This window comes from Amblyraja radiata, chromosome 34, assembly GCF_010909765.2.
Source record: "Amblyraja radiata isolate CabotCenter1 chromosome 34, sAmbRad1.1.pri, whole genome shotgun sequence".
In the NCBI taxonomy this organism is placed as follows: domain Eukaryota; kingdom Metazoa; phylum Chordata; class Chondrichthyes; order Rajiformes; family Rajidae; genus Amblyraja; species Amblyraja radiata.
Window position 1 is genome coordinate 17020359 of NC_045989.1, and position 21419 is coordinate 17041777.

General features: G+C 43.5%; 1 protein-coding gene across 1 annotated transcript in view; it reads left to right on the forward strand.

Annotated features, from left to right (window-relative positions):
- aqp9 (aquaporin 9) overlaps positions 1-21419 on the forward strand; it is a 43853-nt gene that overhangs the window by 11343 nt on the left and 11091 nt on the right. The window contains exons 3-4 of the mRNA XM_033050248.1: positions 20612-20749; positions 20823-20941. Coding sequence (XP_032906139.1) covers positions 20612-20749; positions 20823-20941 — 257 coding nt within the window. The remainder of the gene's footprint in view (positions 1-20611; positions 20750-20822; positions 20942-21419) is intronic.

A 21419-nucleotide genomic window follows, 5' to 3' on the forward strand; every position in this document is an offset into this window, starting at 1 on the left:
GCAAAAGAAGCCGCAGGGAACCGAGAGAAGAAACTGTGTGACTATCAACAGCCAAGGGGAGAAAGCCAATGACTTATATGTAGAAGTGTTTCACTGGATGTTCCCAGTGCCCATCCATGCACCTCAACATGCTTCTTCATTTAAGATTTTTGACTAGCTTTCTGCAAACAACAAACCTTAATCCTTTCATTTGAGATTATCGGTGACTGGGCAGAATATGTTTCTTAAATCCCAAGAAATTAAATTAATGTTCATTTATAAAATATTAAAATCCAAACTGATGTGTTCATCCAGATGGTCTCTAACATGAACAGAAGTCTAACGCCATAGACAGGTGGGCAGTAGGACATCAAAAACCATAGCCGTAAGCACTGGCTCGCCCCAAGGCTGTGTCCTAAGCCCCCTGCTGTTTAGTCTGCTTACACATGACTGTACTGCTAGACTCAACAACAACTTCATCAACAAGTTCGCTGATGACACAACAGTGGTGGGTCTCATCAGTGACAATGATGAGTCGGCGTACAGGATGGAGGTGGAGCTGCTCACAGGATGGTGCAAATCCCACAACCTCATTCTCAACGTGGGAAAAACTAAGGAGATGGTGGTTGACTTCAGGAGGGCGGGAAAACAACACCATACACCTCTGCACATCGATGGAGCTGATGTGGAAAGGGTCAGCAGCGTGAAGTTCCTAGGACTCCACCTGTCAGATGACCTGACGTCCACGACCAACACCACAGCACTGGCCAAGAGAGCCCAGCAGCGACTACACCCTCTCCGAAGACTGCGGAAAGCAGGTCTCCCCACTACACACCTACGAACTTTTTATAGGGGGACAATCGAGAGCACATTAACCTACGGCATCACTTCCTGGTTCGGGAGCTGCAAGGCGTACGAACGGCACCAACTAGACAGGATTGTGAAGACCGCCAGCAGGATTATTGGTGCTCCACTCCCTTTCCTGCTGGACATATACAGGAAGAGATGTATCAGCAGAGCCATCTCCATCATCAAAGACCCCTACCACCCATCGCATCACATATTCTCCATCCTGCCATCTGGGAAGAGGTACAGGAGCATTAGCTGCAAAACCAGCAGGATGCTCCTCAGCTTCTTCCCGCAGGCTATAAGACTGATAAACGGATTTTGCCCCCTGCCAAAGTATCGCGCACCAACCAGCAACCTGGACACACTGCAGCAGAGCCACTGTCGTGCCGCTGCCGATCGGAACGCCTGTTGATGTTTAGTAGAGAGTAGAGTGTTTAATTTGTTCATGATATATGTATTTTTATTTCTATTTCTTTTTTACTGCACACTGAATGGACACTGGTTGAGCAACGTTTTTTTGTTTCCTCTGGGTATGCGAGTACTCAGGAAAATGACAATAAAGATATATTATAACGCTATAACATAGATGATACTCACTTATCCTCTTCGCTGCAGTTATTTTGTACATTAGTAATTGGGTCTGATGTTTAGAAAATGTATTATGTGCTTTTGTAAGAATTCCTCAGTGAAGCAGCATCCATATGAGAGGAATCCATTACTAGCTACTATGCCCAGATGTTCAGTGATGTTCAGATCACTACCATATATCTATATGGCCTTCCAGACAGCGTGTATAACTCAGAGTACCCAGGCATGGAACTACTGAGATGCTGACTAGGACTTAGTTCAAATGTTATGGCCTTTCACAACTTGCTTTAATCTTTATTTTTGTTGTTGTAAAGTAATCTGTTTTGTTTTAAAGATTAAGTGCCATATTTTAGATTTTCTGGTGTGAGCCATTTGGATTTGGAGGACACTTAGTTGTGGCCATTGTCCTGCATGGCCACCCAGTCCATTAGCAGCATAAGATGGGACAATGGGAGAGGAGAGAATGGGCAATTTGGCAGTAGTCCTATTGCTGGAAACACGGCCACTCTTTGGCCTCCTCTGCCTGTATGCAAGACCATCTGCCTTCCAGACTTGTTACAGAAATTTACTAACGTCCTTTAATAAAGAAGCTTCGTTCGTGCCTTTCTTTTCCCCAACCCTTCTTTTCACTTACGTCCACATTCTGGGAATGCTTTTTCAAATTGATGTAAGACCATTATATATTTCCTGGGATCAACAATTCCATGTGGTTTTATTTACACCATATTGTAAAGGCATATAGTGGATTTGTCAAAACCATACACTTTGGCAAGGGGCTTTTTTCCATTTAATATGATTTTCAACAACGGGACAAGACTTATTTAATAAATTGTGCTCACTCACTACAGCATGTGGAGATTATTGTCTTGTTTCCACATATATAATGAAAATATTGGAATTGGTAACATTGTATTAGAAGATCTACATGATTTCCTCTGCCTGTATAAGATCATGTTAATCTGAATCCTGGTTTTAACCAGTATCAATTCTGTCCCTCAGAGAAATTTACCTTGTGATTGATGACCCTATGAATCCCAAGTCAGATTTCCAATTCAGATGTTGGCACTATAGAAAACATCTGATCATAACACAATTTACATCAATTGAAAATGAGCAAAACCCAATTTCCGATTCAATTTCTAATTTATCACTTGGTGGAGATAGAGCAAAGGTTTTCTAAAGACCAGGATTAAATCTTTTAACAATAATAGAAAATTGCACAGACGGTCGTCAGCAATCTAAAGTTCCACTATTCCACTAGATTTACATTGAGAGCATTGCTCATCTATTTCTCAGATATTTCCTTGGAGACTGTTTGGCCCATAAAGTCGATGCCAGGTCTCAAAACACACGCATCAGACCCATCCCCCACACGCATCAGACCCATCCCCCACACGCATCAGACCCATCCCCCATTCATTCCCTTGCAATCTTCTCTATCTCACCCATCCATCAGATTTGTGTATGAATGATACTATGTGCAATAGGCCTGCAGGTTTGATTCAAAGAACCACATAATGCAATGGTTGCATGTGCATGTACTGCAGCAATTGGCAGCTAATGGGAAGGGCTGCGATACTTATCCCAATACCAAATCTCACAATGCAAAGAATTCTGTAACTCCACCACCAGGAGACAAATTTAAATTGCCTCCAAAATGCATAATTCCCAGACAGACTGGCGAGATCTACCTGAATCTGTTTCTTCTGCCGAATGTGTCCCTCAGCGGAGGTATTTGCAGTTTGATTGCGTCTGATGCAGTATTATCAAAGTATCAGAAGCCATTTTACATCATTATCTGGATAAACTGGACAATGTTTGTAATATGTGCTTTTCTGACTGAATTAATTTTTAACAGAATGAAATGATTATGAAAAATGTAAAAACAAATGCAATGGTCTTTGGATTAGAACAAATTGTATTGTTCTTATTAGAGATCAACCATTCTGATGTTGCAACAGAAAAGTGACCTTTGCTGTATTTCAGAATGTTTGTTGATGAGGAGTTTTGTTTGTGGTTTGATCAAACTATCACTTGCATTGATCTGTTGACAATTGGTTGAGAGGACATGTTGCTGAAGGCCACTGTCCCTGTGGTTATTGACATTGAAACTCAGTAAAGAGGGGCTTCAGAGCAAAATAGGAAAGCTCAGTTGTCAGGTTGTAAAATATACCTCTCTGAAAAACACAAGGAGTGAACACTGCCATGCCAAGTACCTGATGTTTAGTTTAGTTTAGTTTAGAGAAACAGCGCGGAAACAGGACCTGTAGCCCACCGAGTCTGTGCCGGCCAGCGTTCTCCATACACTAGCACTGTCCTACACACACTAGGGACAATTTACATTTATACCAAGCCAATTAGCCTACAGACCTGTACATCTTTGGAGTGTAGGTGGAAACCGGAGCTACTGGAGAAAACCCACACGGTCACATGGAGAACGTACAAACTCTGTACAGACAGCACCTGTAGTCAGGATCAAACCCAGGTCTCTGGCGCTGTAAGGCAGCAACTTTACCGCTGTGCCACTGTGTCACCCATGATGTGGTCGCTGGAAAGCTGCAGTGGAGGCATCAGGTTGATAATATGCTTAAGGTGATATTTTGGGTCGGGACGTCGAGTCTGAAGAAGGGTCCTGACCCGAAACGTCACCCATCCTTTTTCGCCAGAGATGTTGACTGACCCGCTGAGTTACTCAAGCACTTTGTGTCTATCTTCAGTATAAACCAGCATCTGCAGTTCCTTTCTACACAGTATGCTTAAGGAATCTGGCATACTCCAAGTTGGAAGCCAGTGCTCCATTGCTTGGATTATTAAATCTATGCAATTGGATCCAAAGGCCATAGGCAAAATAAAATATGACAGAAGTGATTTTGGAACACATGCTGAAAGGAAGCCACCTTGAAGATGTGAAAAGCTGCAGACTTGTCCTCCTAGTTGTTCTCAACTTAATGTGGCCCATACAAGGGGTCCCCATGTATCTCTGCTCCAGCCCTAAGCCCAAACCAAAGAGTTGTGGGCAGTACGATGGTGCAGCGGTAGAGTTGCTATCTTACAGCGCCAGAGAGCCAGGGTTCGATGCTGACTATGGGTACTGTCTGTAGGGAGTTTAAGTACATGACCTGCGTGGGTTTTATCCGAGATCTTCAGTTTTCTCCCACACTCGATAGACGTGCAGGTTTGTAGGTTAATTTGGTTTGGATAAAAATTGCAAATTGTCCCTAATGGGTAGGATAATGCTAAAGTGCGGGGATCACCGGCCAGCATGGACTAGGTGGGCCAAAGGGCCTGTTTCTGCGCTGTATCTCTAAACTAAACTAAACGATCCCGGGTGCAGCAGACAGCCAGTAACTCCTCACTGCATGCTTTCACACAAATCACATGCTAGCTCGGGAGATGTTTATTCAGCAAAGCTCGAGATGAAAAACAGACATTGCCCCATTCTGTGGAAACCACAGTTGAAGTTGAGAGGCTAGTGCAAAGCATGACTTTTCATTAAATGCAAACCTTCATATCAGATACAGCATGGATTGTGATCTAACCAACAATCATTTCGTAGTGGAAGCTCGTGGCTTCATGAACTTTCCAAAGAGTTCAAGTAAAAACAAAGTCCGCACCTTGACCACTGAAACTCTTGAAAAGTACACAGCAGCTTACAGAATTGATTGAAATAAATTGTAAATGCAGAGGTGCTTATTTTAAAGGTGTCGTTTACAATGGTTTAAAAATAGTTTTCCATTCCTAGCAGCTTTAAATAAAAACTTTGTGTGAGCTATATATGTACTGGCTTATTGCCTTGATTAAGCATGATCCAAGCAACTAACATACTATTCACAAGGTGAAACTTAGCTAAAGGTGAGGGTCCATTCCGTAGCTCATACATTCATTCGTTGTTATCTTCTGGGTTTTTCTCCTAAACACTGATATATTTCCCTCGGGAATGTGCGCTGTATGTACTTCATTCATTGTACAAGCTTCCTGATTTCTCATTCCTGAACCCCTGATGCTACTAGAATAAAAATGACTCTTTGTTCTGCTTTAGTCTACAATTTCGCATGGCCAGAAGACTCCATTTCTCCTTTGATACTTTTAAAAAGGACGATCCCCTGTCGCATGGTTTTCACAATGCGTTAGTTATCTTCACCTCTTTTGCTGCATACTTTCAGGGATGATCTCTTTCCTGTCCACATCAGACCCAATCTGTTTGTCTACAAATGGCCATGGCTACTTGGCCATCCAGGAAATCTATGTGCTCTGCATTGTCTGCGCTGCACATCTTTAAACAACTTTATGGAATGTGGACATCACTGGCAAAGCCAGTATTTACTGCCCATCCCTAACGTCCCTTGAAAAACTGGTGGTGGCCATCATCTTGAACCAAGGCAGTTCTTCTGGTGAAGATGTTCCCAGCACACTGCTGAGTAGGAAGTCTCATGAATTAGACCCCGTGGAGATGAAGTGCTGTCACAAAAAAATGTTGTATTTGTTCTCTGTTGTGATGTTGTTAGTAATACTTTCTTCCAAAACAAAAGACGACACTTTTAGTTTAATTTAGTTTAATTTAGTTTAGAGATACAGCGTGGAAACAGGCCCACATCCCACCAAGCCCGCAACAACCAGCGATCCCCGTACATTAACGTTTTCCTACACGCACTAGGGACAATTTACACTTATTGTATACCAAGCCAATTAACTTACAAACCTGTACGTCTTTGGAGAGTGGGATGAAACCGAGGATCCCGGAGGAAACCCACGCGGTCACGGGGAGATTGTGCAAACTCTGTACAGACAGCACCCTTGCTCGGGATCGAACCCGGGTCTCGGGCCCTGCAACCGCTGTAAGGCAGCAACTCTACCCATGCGCCACTCTGCCGCCCTTCCTTGAAATGAAGTATTTACAAATTCTGCGGTAGAATTTCTACTTTGGCCCTCATCATAAAATATGCTGTTCTCTAATGTGAAGTTGCCGTTCAAGTTTCTTTTTAAGGTTATTGCATATCAACAGAGAATTGCTTCTGAAAATCAAAAAGAAAATTGCAGGTGCTGAAAATCCGAAATAAAATCAGAAAATTACAGCATCTGTAGAAAACAGAATAATATTTTAAGTTGAAGACCATTCATAGAAACAAGAGAAACCAGTCAGTTTTCAGTCACAGAGATTGTGGATGGATGGAACAAAGATAATATCTCTAATACAGTGATGCCAGGTTTATCTGGAGATGAAGTCATCTGGATCATTGGTTAATGAGGGAGGTAGAGATAGAGAACATGAATAAAGGAACAAATTAAAAAAAAACCCCATAAAGGAGCACACAAAAAAACGTAATATCTGTGAGAATGGAGAGCTATAGATAACCAGCAGGTTAGGTCATGCTAATGGAGAGAAAAATACTGAGCTAATATCACAAATGAATGAATAGGAAGGAAGTGCAGATACTGGTTTATACCGAAAAAAGACACAAATTGCTGGAGTAACTCAGCAGGTCAGGCAGCATCTCTGGAGAGAAGGAATTGGTGACGTTTCCAGTTGAGGCCCTTCTTCAGATGAATGATCTGTGGACAAACTCTGATGCATGTTGAGAAGGTGACATTGACAAGAAAGACAACCTGATCTCACAGAGCTCAGCACTGGTTCCAGAAGGTGCAGCAGCCCAAAAGAAAGATGAGGTAGACAAAAATGCTGGAGGAACTCAGCGGGTGCAGCAGCATCTATGGAGCGAAGGAAATAGGCAACGTTTCGGGCCGAAACCCCGAAGGAAATCGAAGGTACACAAAAATGCTGGAGAAACTCAGCGGGTGCAGCAGCATCTATGGAGCGAAGGAAATAGGCAACGTTTCAGGCCGAAACCCTTCGGCCTTCGATTTTCCAGCATCTGCAGTTCCTTCTTAAACAGAAAGATGAGGTGTTGTCCCTGAAGCTTACGTTGAACCTTGGTATAACAGTGCAGAAGGCCAACCATGGATAGGACAGAGGGAAGGCAGGATGGACAATTGAAGAATCTTTCCTGAACCAGTACAACCATTATAGATTGAATCATTCTATTGTATAACCATAATATAATGAGCACCTCTGCATTCGAAAATACTTGTCCCTAAAAATGGAACTAGCAGTCATATTAATGAAGTGAAAATGTATTTAGCACAAAATATGAACATACCGTTATGTTCGATGGTTGTTAGTGACTTTAAAAACGGAGTTGTTTGTCAGACCACACTAGGCAGTATTTCTCAGTATTTGATACATTTGTTAATATATATGAATATATATATATATGAATATATATATATATATGAATATATATATATATAAAGGAAATGGGTGGTGAATCTATGGAATTCATTGCCACAGAAGGCTGTGGAAGCCAAATCAATTAATATTTTTATGGCAGAGATAGATAGATTCTTGATTAGTATAGGTGTCAGGGGTTATGGGGTGAAGGCAGGAGAATGGGGTTAGGAGGGAGAGATAGATCAGCCATGATCGAATGACGGGGTAGACTTGATGGGCCGAATGGCCTAATTCTGCTCCTATCACTTATGAACTCCATTTTACAAATGTGCTAAGTAATATCCCATTGTCTACTATTTAGTATAATATTAATCCCCACTAATATCACAGCAAATGGGCAAACTCAGCAGTAGCTGTCCACACTCACCATTCTGTGCTGAGGTCAGTTTGTTGACACAGGTAGATTAAACCAGCGTTAAAGATTGTGTAAGATTGGTGTCATTTTGTTTACATTTCTGTGAATTTTGTGTAATTTTGTCTTGCTTTTGTGAAACCAGCATAAACTAGTGAAAACGTTTCATCGATGTGTTTGAGTTCAGCCTTCTGGTGATTGTAAATCCTAGAACATGTTAAACATCATCATTCAGTGCTAAAGTTCAATTCTCTTCACATAATGTGGGTTCTTTAGTTTAGTTTAGAGATATAGAGCGGAAACAGGCCCTTTGGCCCATCGAGTCCGCACCGACCAACGATCCCTGCACATTAACCTATCCTACGCACACTAGGGACAATTCATATTTACACCAAGCCAATCTGCCTACAAACCAGTACGTCTTTGGAGAGTGGGAGGAAACTGAAGATCTCGGAGAAAACCCACGCGGTCATGGGGAGAACGTACAAACTCCGTACACACAGCGCCCGTAGTCGGGATTGAACCCGGGTCTCTGACGTTATAAGCGCTGTAAGGCAGCAACTTTACCACTGTGCCACCATGTTGCCCACTGCTATCTGATCCAGATGTGAGTTCATTTCACAGCAGGTCACCGGACAATGTATTTACCATCTGCAACACATAGAAACATAGAAAATAGGTGCAGGAGTAGGCCATTCGGCCCTTCGAGCCTGCACCGTCATTCAATATGATCATGGCTGATCATCCAACTCAGTATCCTGTACCTGCCTTCTCTCCATACCCCCTGATCCCTTTAGCCACAAGGGCCACATCTAACTCCCTCTTAAATATAGCCAATGAACTGGCCTCAACTACCTTCTGTGGCAGAGAGTTCCAGAGATTCACCACATGCAAACTGTTTTCCTCATCTCGGTCCTAAAAGATTTCCCCCTTATCCTTAAACTGTGACCCCTTGTTCTGGACTTCCCAACATCGGGAACAATCTTCCTGCATCTTGCCTGTCCAACCCCTTAAGAATTTTGTAAGTTTCTATAAGATCCCCCCTCAATCTTCTAAATTCTAGCGAGTACAAACCGAGTCTATCCAGTCTTTCTTCATATGAAAGTCCTGACATCCCAGGAATCAGTCTGCTATCCAAGAACACTGAGCTTCTTGGATAGTCCCAGTTTAATTTGGTTGATTGAAGGAGAAACTAGCAATGAAATGGTACTTCTTAATGTGTTTCATGACCCTAGTTCCAGAACAATTCCCCCAGCTTGCTCAATGTGATCGCTCTTTGCAGTTTGCAGTAACCAATCATTCATTTCACATAAAAACATTGGGTGCAATGTTATTTGTTCACATCACTTAAAGTTAACCTGCACTGTTTAAAGTTCCCTTTCACCGCATTAAGCTACCGTGCACCTACTAAGTCAGAGGAAGGGTCTCGATCTGAAATGTCACCCATTCCCTCTGTCCGGAGATGCTGCCTGTTCCGCTGAGTTACTTCAGCATTTTGTGTCTAACTTAGTTTAGTTTAGTTTAGATTAGAGAGATACACTGTGGAAACAGGTTCTTTGGCCCACAATGTCCGTGGCGACCACGATCACCTGTACCTGTACACTAGTCCTATCTTACACACCAGGGCCAATTTACGCAAGACAATTAATCTTTGGCTTTGAGGAAGACCAAGAGGACAGTGCAGGTCGAAACGTATAATTACTTGACTTTGCTTCACAGCTATGAGCTCCGATACTGACGAGGCACAAACATAGTAAATACCGTAGAGGCACGATCCACACACAGTAAGAGACGCCGGAGCTGGAGTGGGGGAGCGTTGACTTTTGTTGCCCCTTATCAGAGGGTAAGGTTTGTGGTGCCACGCTGGACTTTGATGGGAAAGTCAGCGAGCCAGCTGACAGTGGCAAGTTGGCAGCTGAACACAACATAATGTAGACATCGAGGCTGCTGCTGCCAGAAACCTCACGCTCGCTGTCAAGCAGTACAGAGGAGGTCACTGCCAACTTGGCCCAGGGCTTTGCACAATGCTTGGAGCCCATCCTTTCCAGCCCGGCAGAGGTAGCCAACTCCATCAGCAACCCCCTCAATGGCCTGGTGTGAGAGCCAGTGCCTCAGCTTTCACCTCGGCAAAAGCAGGCACCGCTGAAAGACTGAGCGCTGGGCCGCAGGCTCAGACCCAGCCCTCTCTGGTCAAGGAAGGTCAGGTCAGAAGTGCGGACATTCAATAAATTATTGCACAGTTTTTGCATTTCCACAGCAATAACGCAGTGATGCATACCTGCGTGCTGCAACCCTGGACAATATCTAGGCATGAACCAATAAGTAGCAAGAATATTAGTGTAACAAGCCTGTCAGACAATGATCGTTTCCATCAAGCGAGAGTCGAACCATCAGCTTCCGACAATCATTGGCATTACCACCACCACCACCGATTCCTCCAGCATCAAGGTTCTGGTGGTCACCAAGGACCAGAGCCTCATTGGCATCAGCCACATAATCATTGTAGGCGCAAGGAAGGTGAGAGACTGGGTTTGTTGTGGTAAGTGACACACCTTCTAAACCCAATTCCTTGCCACCAATCTACAAGATATAACTCAGCAATATGACTGGTCTGAATGACAGCAGCACAGAAAACTCACGAGAAGGTCATCATCATCCAAGTTAAAAGAGCCTGCTGGTTGCCATCCCCTGCACTACCCTAAACGCTCATTCCCTCTGCTACCACTATGTTTGTAGAGGCCGCAGCCTGTCCTATCTACTAAATACACTGCAATTCCTTACCTGGGCTACTCTCAGCAATTGTTAAAGTTTTGATTTCTATTGGCAAGCATGCCAAGCAAGGGAACACAGCTCCTGCTGGATTCCCTCTAAGTCACGTGGCAGCCTGACTTGGAAGTATATCGTCCTTCAACTAAGGGTCTAAATCCTGGGACTTCCCACCCAACAGCACTGTGAAGCACCCTCAGCTGAAGGACCACTGTAGTTCAAGGAGGCATTCGCCACCACTCACCACCACTCACCACCACTCACCACCACCCTCACCACCACCACCACTCACCGCCACTCACCACCACTCACCACCACCCTCATCACCACTCACCACCACCCTCACCACCACTCACCACCACCCTCACCACCACTCACCACCACCTTCATCACTACTCACCACCACTCACCACCACCCTCACCACCACTCACCATCACCCTCACCACCACTCACCACCACTCACCACCACCCTCACCATCACTCACCACCACTCACCACCACTCACCACCACCCTCACCACCACTCACCACCACTCACCACCACCCTCACCACCACTCACCACCACCCTCACCACCACTCACCACCACTCACCACCACCCTCACCACCACTCACCACCACCCTCACCACCACTCACCACCACCCTCACCAAAAGCCAGCTGGGGAACAGATGATAAATAGCCTCAGATTAAATGAACATACCTCCAGAAAGGAGATGTGGAGGAATTTATTTAGTCAGAGGGTGGTGAATCTGTAGAATTCATTGCCATAGATGGTTGTGGAGGTCAATGGATATTTTTAAGGCAGAGATTCTTGATTAGTACGAGTGTCAGGGGTTATGGGGAGAAAGAAGGCAGGAGAATGGGATTGAGAGGGAAAGGTAGAGTGAACTTCATTGGCCCCAATGACCTAATTCTGCTCGTGGAATTTAAGAACCTATGAAATGCTGGAAATGCAAGCATCACCCAGATCCCAAAAGTGAATTTGAAAAGTTGCTAATAACTATGTTTAACCCTAACACAAGGGTTGAAATTACTTGTCAGCATTCATTCCCTTGATGATTTGGAAGCGATATTGGAGGATTGTTAGCGTCTACTGATGTGAAGAAAGAAATAAGCGTATGCATTAATATAAATATTTAGTGTGGAGTAACAGTGTGGCACTCCAGGGAACCTATCATTCAGTTGAGGTCTGGAGAGCAAATGTGAATAACCCTTACTATAGCTGAACCCATTTCACAAACCATGCTGCAACTTTGCTAAATTCAACATTCAATCTTTGTATCCACAAAGAGAATTGATCTACACTAGTGGCCAAGACCTACTGGGTCTCCCGGCTGCTAACCATTTAAACTCCCATTACCATTCCCATACTGACCTCTCTGTCCATGCCACCTCCATTGCCAGACTGAGGCCACACCCAAACTGGAGGAACAGCACCTCATATTCCACTTGGGTCATTTACAACCTAGCGATATAAACATTGAATTCTCCAATTTTAGGTAACCCCTACAAATTGCACCCCCCCTCTCCCCTCCCCCCCCTCCCTCCCTCCCTCCATCTCCCTCCCCTATGCCACACTTGGACTTGCACCTATTTCTCCATTCCCCCTCCCCCCACATTCCTTCCTCTGGCTTCACAATTCGCAATGCCTCAATCCTTTTGTCTCACACCTTCGGTTTTAATATCTGGCCTTTGTTTCAACCATATGCTTAACTAATCCCCCACCCCCTCCATCACCTGCGTCTACTTGCCATGCTTTGTCCTGTCTCTCCTCTCTCCCAGCTTTCCTTCCCCCACCCCCACCACAAACAAGCTTCACTTACCCAAGTTCTACAGAGATGGTGCCTGTGTTATTGCAGCACTTTGTGTCCTTTTTGTTGTAAACTGGCATCTGCAGTTCCTTGTTTCTACATAGATACATAGATACATAGAAAATAGGTGCAGGAGTAGGCCATTCGGCCCTTCGAGCCTGCACCGCCATTCAATATGATCATGGCTGATCATCCAACTCAGTATCCCGTACCTGCCTTCTCTCCATACCACCTGATCCCTTTAGCCACAAGGGCCACATCTAACTCCCTCTTAAATATAGCCAATGAACTGGCCTCAACTACCTTCTGTGGCAGAGAGTTCCAGAGATTCACCACTCTCTGTGTGAAAAATGTTTTTCTCATCTCGGTCTTAAAGGATTTCCCCTCTATCCTTAAGCTGTGACCCCTTGTCCTGGACTTCCCCAACATCGGGAACAATCTTCCTGCATCTAGCCTATCCAACCCCTTAAGAATTTTGTAAGTTTAATGTAAGTTGTGGGTCTACAACCCTGGCTTAACTGCTTGTGTTTGAAATGTGGTGCAGTTGTATTTGATCTGAATATCTCTATCTTCCAAAGAAATATTGATTTAAAATGCTGCGCTGGATGCACTGGGATGGGCTTATCCCTTGCTACATCTGGGCTCAAAGGGCAGCACACGGAAGAAGGTCAATTGGACTCAGGAACTCGGCTTCACTTGAAGCAAGAGCAAATCCTTTTACTTCTGCTTTCAACTTGAAAACAGATACGTTCAAGTGTAATGGCTTTCAGGGCACCAGCTACAGACTGCGACAGAAAGGTTTCAGCTGTGCATTAACTAGAGTTGCACATTAAGCATATATTTTACGAGCGGTTGATGGCCCAATAACATCCATTCACCTAAGTCCTCTATCAGAAGATCAGGCTGATAAGAGCATTTACAAGGCCATTTAAAAGGATTGATGTCAAGCCTTTGCTGAAGAATGTTTTTATAGTTCATTGTGAGATTTAAGATCAGTTGATCTTAGCTAATAATGCATAAAGAAGAAAATGTATTTATATTGTACGAAAGCAGTAAAAACAAAAGATCTGTAAACAGAATAGATCCTTCCAGCCAAAGCAGTAGCGTTTAGCTTTTAAGGGATGCCTTTAGTCTGATAACATGGCCAAAGACACTTCACAGGCGTACTACCATGCACACAGGCTTGAGGCTGGGCTAAAGGGGCAAGCATCAGGAGAGGTGAATTTGGTTTAAAAAATACAGTTTTAAACATCAACTTAAAAGAGTAAGAACAATGAAACTTGGAATGAGAATTCCAGAGATTGGTCCTCAATGTTAGGGGATGGAAGAGAGGTTAGAGATGGAGGAATTCAGAGGTCTAGGGGAGAATACATGGGGTTGTTGAGACCATCAAGGGATTCCAAAGTAAACATAAGAACTGAATATGGTGATATCGGTGAACAGAGACCCGAAGAAGCACAGATGTATGAGGTGAATGAGATAGTACACATTAGGACAGACAGCAGATGACTGGTTTGTGAACATTGGAAATGAAAGGCCAGTTTATTGCAAAGTTGCAACTTGAGGTTTCAGAAGCATGGATACACGACTCCACAGCTGATTTGAATGAGGTGGAGGGGGCGATAGAAACAGATATGAAAGCAGACAGTTTTTGCAAAGGAGAGCATTGCAATGAGGAGGCTATTGGGAACCAAAGCTGTGATCAGGCAACTGAACCATCTGACCAAAACTAGAGAACAGGCCTGAACTACTATCTACCCCAGTGGGAGACCCTTGGACTATCTTTGATCGGACTTTACTGGCTTTATCTTGCACTAAACATTATCCACATTATTCCCTTTATCATGTATCTGTACACAATCATGTATTTGTCTTTCCGCTGACTGGTTAGCACAGGACTAAAGCTTTTCACTGTACCTGAAAATTGTAAATGTAGACCTCCCAATTCAGGGACAGTGTCTTTTCAGCTATTGTTAGGCAACTGAACAGTCCTTTCACCAGCAAGAGTGTGATCCTGAGCTGCCATCTACCTCATTGGAGACCTACAAACTATCTTTAATCGGTAGTTAAAGAACTGGACTTTATCTTGCACTAAACATTAAACCCTTTATCCTGTATCCGTACACTGTGGACAGCTTGTTTGCAATCATGTATAGTCTTTCCACTGACTGGATAGCACGCAAAAAAAAAAGCTTTTCACTGTTCCTCAGCACTCATGACAATAATAAATTAAACTATGCTAAAATGTTTAATGCCAGAATGAGAACTGTGAGGAAGGGAAAGGGTCGAGCTAAAATTGACAAGGACATCTGTAAAAACAGAACCTGTTTATTACAAAGGAACAGGATTTGTGTAAAAAGTGTTGGAGGAACTCAGCGAGTCAGGCAGCATCTGCGGAAGGATGTCACACAGATGCGCGTCACCGACTCTGTCAAATGTGTGTGATGCAGCTCACTATAAATTGAGCACAACATGATACCTAGTCTTCCATGATTCAAAGTCTAGGCTGTATTTGTCTCTCAAGAAAAAAATTGACAGAATTCATCAGCGCCCTCAGCACTACTTTTGCTGGAATGACTGCAGCAAAAATCACATTTTGGGAATTTAGAATATCTTGTCCACACACCCTATGCATAAATAATAAAATAAACGGCTGAAGGGAGTTAACCTGGCATGCATCTCGAAAGATAAGGAATTGGAAGCATGTTGGACTAAAAATAGTAAGGACGATTGCACAACAAAGATGATATTACAAAGGAAGAAATGTGGGTGACTTTAAAAAGGCATCACCGAACTACATGGCAGCTTCGATAAAGTTACAGGTGTGGGTTTTCCAAAAGGTTGGCAAATCAGACCAGTTAGCTTGGCATCCGTAGTAGGGAAACACTGAAATCTGCTCCGAAAATAAGGATCGGTCAGACTCAACATGGATTTATGAGAGAGAAATTAGTTACGCAAATCTGATTGAGTTTTAATGATTTTGTAAGTATCTAAAGAGATAAGGTAAGTTGTAAAGCAAAATCAGAATGTACAGGATTGGGGGTGTAATTACTGATCGCAACTTATCTAAAAGATTCTTCTTCCACTGATTAAATTAAGTTCGCGCATAGTTTTCTCCTTTGCCAACTTGGTTTATAATCTGTCCCTTTTTAGGGCATTGAGTTTGTTTTCTCCTGTGACCACTTTCATCGCTGCGGCACTCTGAGATCCCCCATTCATGCTCTCTTATCTGTCTTTGATTTTCACGATGCCTTCATTGGTGGCTGAATTATTGCTTGCTGAGATCTAAGGCTTTGGACATTAACCTTTCACCGGCTTCTCCAGTTTCCCCAGTTCGAGAGTCAAGTCAAGAGTGAAAACTGCTTCATTGTCATACATACTGATAACGGAATAATGAATTTCTTACTTGCAGCAGCACAACAGGCCTGTAAACAAAATATTGCGTGCTAACATAAAATAATGCTTTAAAAATTAAATCAATTAATAGCCCCAATACTACTGCAAAAAGCCCCAAATCCTTAGACCAAAGTCCTTAGATCTGAAGAAGAGTTCTGACCCAAAACATCACCTATTCTTTCTCTCCAGAGGTAGCCTGGCCCCGCTGAGTTACTCCAGCATTTTGTGTCTATCACCTAAGTTCAAAGTTTAGTTAGTGTTGTGCAGTGTTGTTATGGTTGGGAAGAAGCCATTCTTAAAGCAGTTTGCAGACCCCTACACTTTCTTCCCAATGGTAGGAGTGAAATGAGAGCTTGGCCAGGGTAGTGTGGGTCTCTGATGATGCTGGCTACCTCGTTCGGGCAGCGCCACCTGTAGATCCGTTTGATGGCAGAAAGATCAGTACCTGTGATGGACCAGGTTGCGAACACCACTTTCTCATTCTTCCACTCCCGGGGGTTCAAGCTGTCAAAAACAGTTCCTTCTCCTTCCTTAAGCCCTTCGGAAGATCTACCTTTTAAAATTGTTCCATTGCTTGCACCCAAATCTTAGTCAGAATTGTGGAATCAAGGTTTGATCACTGGGTGACCATAGCAATATTGTCAAAGCAGGTTTTGGATGATATGATAAACAACCTCTCACATGCAGTCAACCCAAATAGTTTCCCCTAAATCTAGGTCATATTGATGCTTCTGGAAACGTGCAGCATGCAAATTGATGCTGTTTTTCCCACATTACAAGTATAATTATGCCCCTGTCCCACTTAAGAAACCTGAACGGAAACCTCTGGAGACTTTGCACCCCGCCCAAGGTTTCCGTGCGGTTCCCGGAGGTTTTTGTCAGTCTCCCTACCTGCTTCCACTACCTGCAACCTCCGGCAACCACCTGCAACCTCCGGGAACCGCACGGAAACCTTGGGTGGGGCGCAAAGTCTCCAGAGGTTTCCGTTTAGGTTTCCTAAGTGGGACAGGGGCATAACACTTCAAACTTCTCACCCGAGTTGCATAGCACTTTGAAACGATCTGAAGGGACATGATACATACATTTTTTTATTGGCTATGCTACAATCTCAGTTTCTGTTTTGGATTGGCTAACAGCGGGCAAAATCTCCCGAGTCTTGAGTGCCGGGGAATATGCCAGATCGGAAGGAATTCAGTTGTCACAGCAGAGTCAAGCAGGAGAGGCCGGGATCACACCAGCGACTGCCAGAGAGAGAGGGAATACGTGAAAGAGATTAAAGTGGAAACCTAAAGAGAATAAAGAAAAGAACTGATGGGTGTGGAGAGAAGAGATGGGTGGCCAAAAGAGAAAATATATTTCTCTCCTTGTAATTAATACCCCAGGAGGGCTGCTTCAGGCTTGTATGAACCTCTCTGAAAAGCCAGTAATGGATTCCATTGAATCTGAAGCACTAAATGATTTTGTTTCTATGGTTAAAATTCAGTCCTGGATTCCTTCAGACAACAGCATGCTGTTTAATTGCAGTATGACTACATTCAGTTCAACACCCCAACTCTTGTCTCTTTCAATAAGCAGCTTTCGCCATCATTCAGGTGCAGGCATTATTGGGGCTGTCAGAGCGGGGAACAGATGAGCAGAACCCAGTCGGAGGAGAGTCACTATCCTTGTTCCCACGATTCAAACCGTTTCAGTTAAGCATTTACCACCGCTCCACAGTCCCGTGGGTTCATTAACTTGACTTGCCAGAGATGCCGTATTCATCTTGTGTACGAGGCACTGTTTTCCAATCAAGACACTCAGTAAAATTTATAACCTGTGTGTTGCTACATCAGAAACAGGCATCGTGAACAATGAGCTGGATCCTCAGTGTTATGTGAAATGGCCCACATTGTTTTTATTTCCATCAATTATTTTTTTTTTGTTTCTTAAAGCCTTTGTTACTTCTTGCTTACAATGAAAATAAGTTAGATGGATCTAGTTAAATAAGTTAAAAGAGCGTTATTTAACATGGTCATTTAAAATCATTTACAACATAAATGTTTTACTATGAGGTCAGATCCTCAGACATTTAGTGTGGGTCTATGACAATATGTGGAAATATTGGCATTATATTCCTTGGTAAAAAATTAAAGTACGCTGTTCTCTCGGTGGAGCAACTCTGCGGGTCAGGCAGCATCTTGTTATTCAGAAGAAGGGTCTGAAGAAGGGTCTTGACCCGAAACGTCATCTATTCCTTTTCTCCAGAGATGCTGTCTGACCCGCTGAGTTACTCCAGCTTTTTGTGTCTATCTTCGGTTTAAACCAGCATCTGCAGTTCCTTCCCACGCATCTTGCTATCCATGTTCTCCGGAGCTTCGGTACTACAGTACTTTGTGTTCTTTCGCCAGAATGTTGCCTGGGATGGAGCAGTTCCGCTGTGAGGAGAGGCTGGACAAGCTGGGTCTGTTCTCCCTGGAGCGGAGGATGTTAAGAGGGGACATGATTGAGATATATACAATTACGATGGGTTTAGATAGGATATACCACGAGCAATGTTTCCCATTAACAGTAGATAAAACAAGAGGACGTAGATGTAGCAGAGATTAGGTCAAGAGATTCAGAAGGGATTTGAGGGGGGGTTTCCGCATCCAGAGAGTGGCGAGTACCCGGGATGCACTGCCGGCCGGAAACTGGTTGGAGTTGGGTCACTACAGCCTTTAAGAAGTGTTAAGACAAGCACTCAAATCACTGATGCACATAGGGATATGGAGCAAGTGCTGGGAGCAGGGAATGTGCCCTCTGGTTAATGTGGATGAGTTGGGAGGAATGGCCTGTTTCCCTGCTGTACCGAGTTTGGTTACCGCATGGGTTGTCTCAGATGGTCCGGTTTCCTCCCACATTCTAAAGGTGTGGATGTTTGTAGGTTAAATGGCTTCTGTAAATTGTCTCTAGTGCGTAGAATGAGAAAGTAGGATAACATAAAGGCAGTGTGAATGAGTGATTGTTGGTGGGCATGGACTCGGTGGGCCGAAGGGCCTGCTTTCCACGCTGTGTCTCTAAACCATACTAAACTAAACTAAGCTGGGCAGCACGGTGCATTAGAGTTGCTGCCTTAGAGCGCCAGAGAGACCCGTGTTCGATCCTGAGTACGGGTGCTGTCTGTACGGAGTTTGTACGTCCTCCTCGTGACCTGCATGGGTTTCCTCCGGTTTCCTCCCACAACGCAAAGGGGCGAGAGGGAAAACGGGGAATTATAGACCAGTTAGCCTGACATGGGTGGTGGGGAAGATGCTGGAGTCAATTAGTAAAGAAGTAATAACAGCGCATTTGGATAGCAGTAAAAGGATTGGTCCAAGTCAGCATGGATTTATGAAGGGGAAATCCTGCTTGACCAATCTTCTGGAATTTTTTGAGGATGTGACAAGTAAAATGGATGAAGGAGAGCCAGTGGATGTAGTGTATCTGGACTTTCAGAAAGCATTAGATAAGGTCCCACACAGGAGATTAATGGGCAAAATCAGAGCACATGGTATTGGGGGTAGGGTATTGACATGAATAGAGAATTGGTTGGCAGACAGGAAACAAAAAGTAGGAATAAAAGTCAGAATGGCAGGCAGTGACGAGTGCAGTGCCGCAAGGCTCGGTGCTGGGGCCGCAACTATTTACAATATATATTAATGATTTAGATGATGGAATTAAAAGTAACACTAGCAAATTTGCAGATGACACAAAGCTGGGTGGCAGTGTGAACTGCGAAGAGGATGCTAGGAGGTTGCAGGGTGTCTTGGATAGGTTGGGTGAGTGGGTAGATGCATGGCAGATGCAGTATAATGTAGGTAAATGTGAGGTTATCCACTTTGGCGACAAGAACAAGGAGGCAGATTATTATCTCAATTGTGTCAGATTAGGAAAAAGAGAAATGCAACGGACCTGGGTATCCTTGTACACCAGTCACTGAAAGTAAACTGCAGCTACAGCAGGGCTTGTATTCACTGGAATTTAGAAGGATGAGAGGGCTTCTTATAGAAACATATAAAATTATAAAAGGACTAGGCAAGCTAGTTGCAGGAAAAATGTTCCCAATAAGTCCACAACCAGGGGCCACAGTCTAAGAATAAAGGGGCCATTTAAAACTGAGATGAGAAAAAACCTTTTCACCCAGAGAGCTGTGAATTTGTGGAATTCTCTGCCACAGAAGGCAGTAGAGGCCAATTCATTGGATGTATTTCAAAGAGAGTTAGCTAGAGCTCTTAGGGCTAGCGGAATCAAGAGATATGTGGAGAAGGCAGGAACGGGGTAATGATTGTGGATGTTCAGCCATGATCACATTAAATGGCGGTGTTGGCTCGAAGGGCCAAATGGCCTCCTCCTGCACCTGTTTTCTATGTTTCTATGAACAGGTTTGTAGGTTAATTGGATTCGGTAAAATTGTAAATTGTCCCTAGCGTGTAGGATAGTGCTAGTGTCCAGGGATCGCCGGTCTAAACTAAACTAAACTAAACATGGCTAATTCATTAAGTGTAATAATGATCGCAGGAAAATGTTGCAGAGAATATTTCATTTTTTTCTCTCGCAATCTGACAGAATGTTTCTAACTGTTTCAGGGGCGCACCTGAATCCTGCAATTTCGCTGTCAATGTGTGTACTGGGCCGGCTTCAGTGGTTGAAACTTCCCATCTACTGCACTGCTCAGCTCATAGGAGCTTTTATTGGTTCCGCAGCAGTATTTGGCCTTTATTATGGTAAGGCTGTTGTTTTTATATTTGCATTGAAGTAATGAAAACTGCCGCTACTAAATTTCTGTATACTTTATAGATGCCTTCATGAGTTATGATGGCGGAAACTTGACAATCACCGGTCAAAATGCAACTGCACACATCTTCTCCTCTTATCCTGCTCCACATCTATCCTTTGCAAATGGATTTGCGGACCAGGTAAACATAAATGCTTCCAAACTCATTTTACAGCATGATTTTTCTCAACTGGTTTTGATATCTTGTGCCTGGAACACATTTTAATTATTGGCAACAAATCTGTTAAACCTCCTGAAATTGTTGTGGGATTTCATTTTTTCCCCTTGCGGTTAATGGTTTGCTCACAGTCTTCCTGTACTCTTGTGATCAGTCTTCAGAAGTTGCAGGTTCAGAAATTGCTACTTCCCCACAGCCATCAGGCTTTTGAACTCAACTCAAACAAAACTCTGAACATTAATAGCCCATTTTCAGTTTATTTGCACTTCATCTGTTTTATTTATTCATGTGTGTATATATTTATACAATGGTATATGGACACACACTGATATTCATGTTCTGTATTCATTCCTTTTAAATTCTGTTGTGCTGAAGCAAAGCAAGAATTTCATTGTCCTATCTGGGACACATGACAATAAACTCTCTTGAATCTTGAATCTAG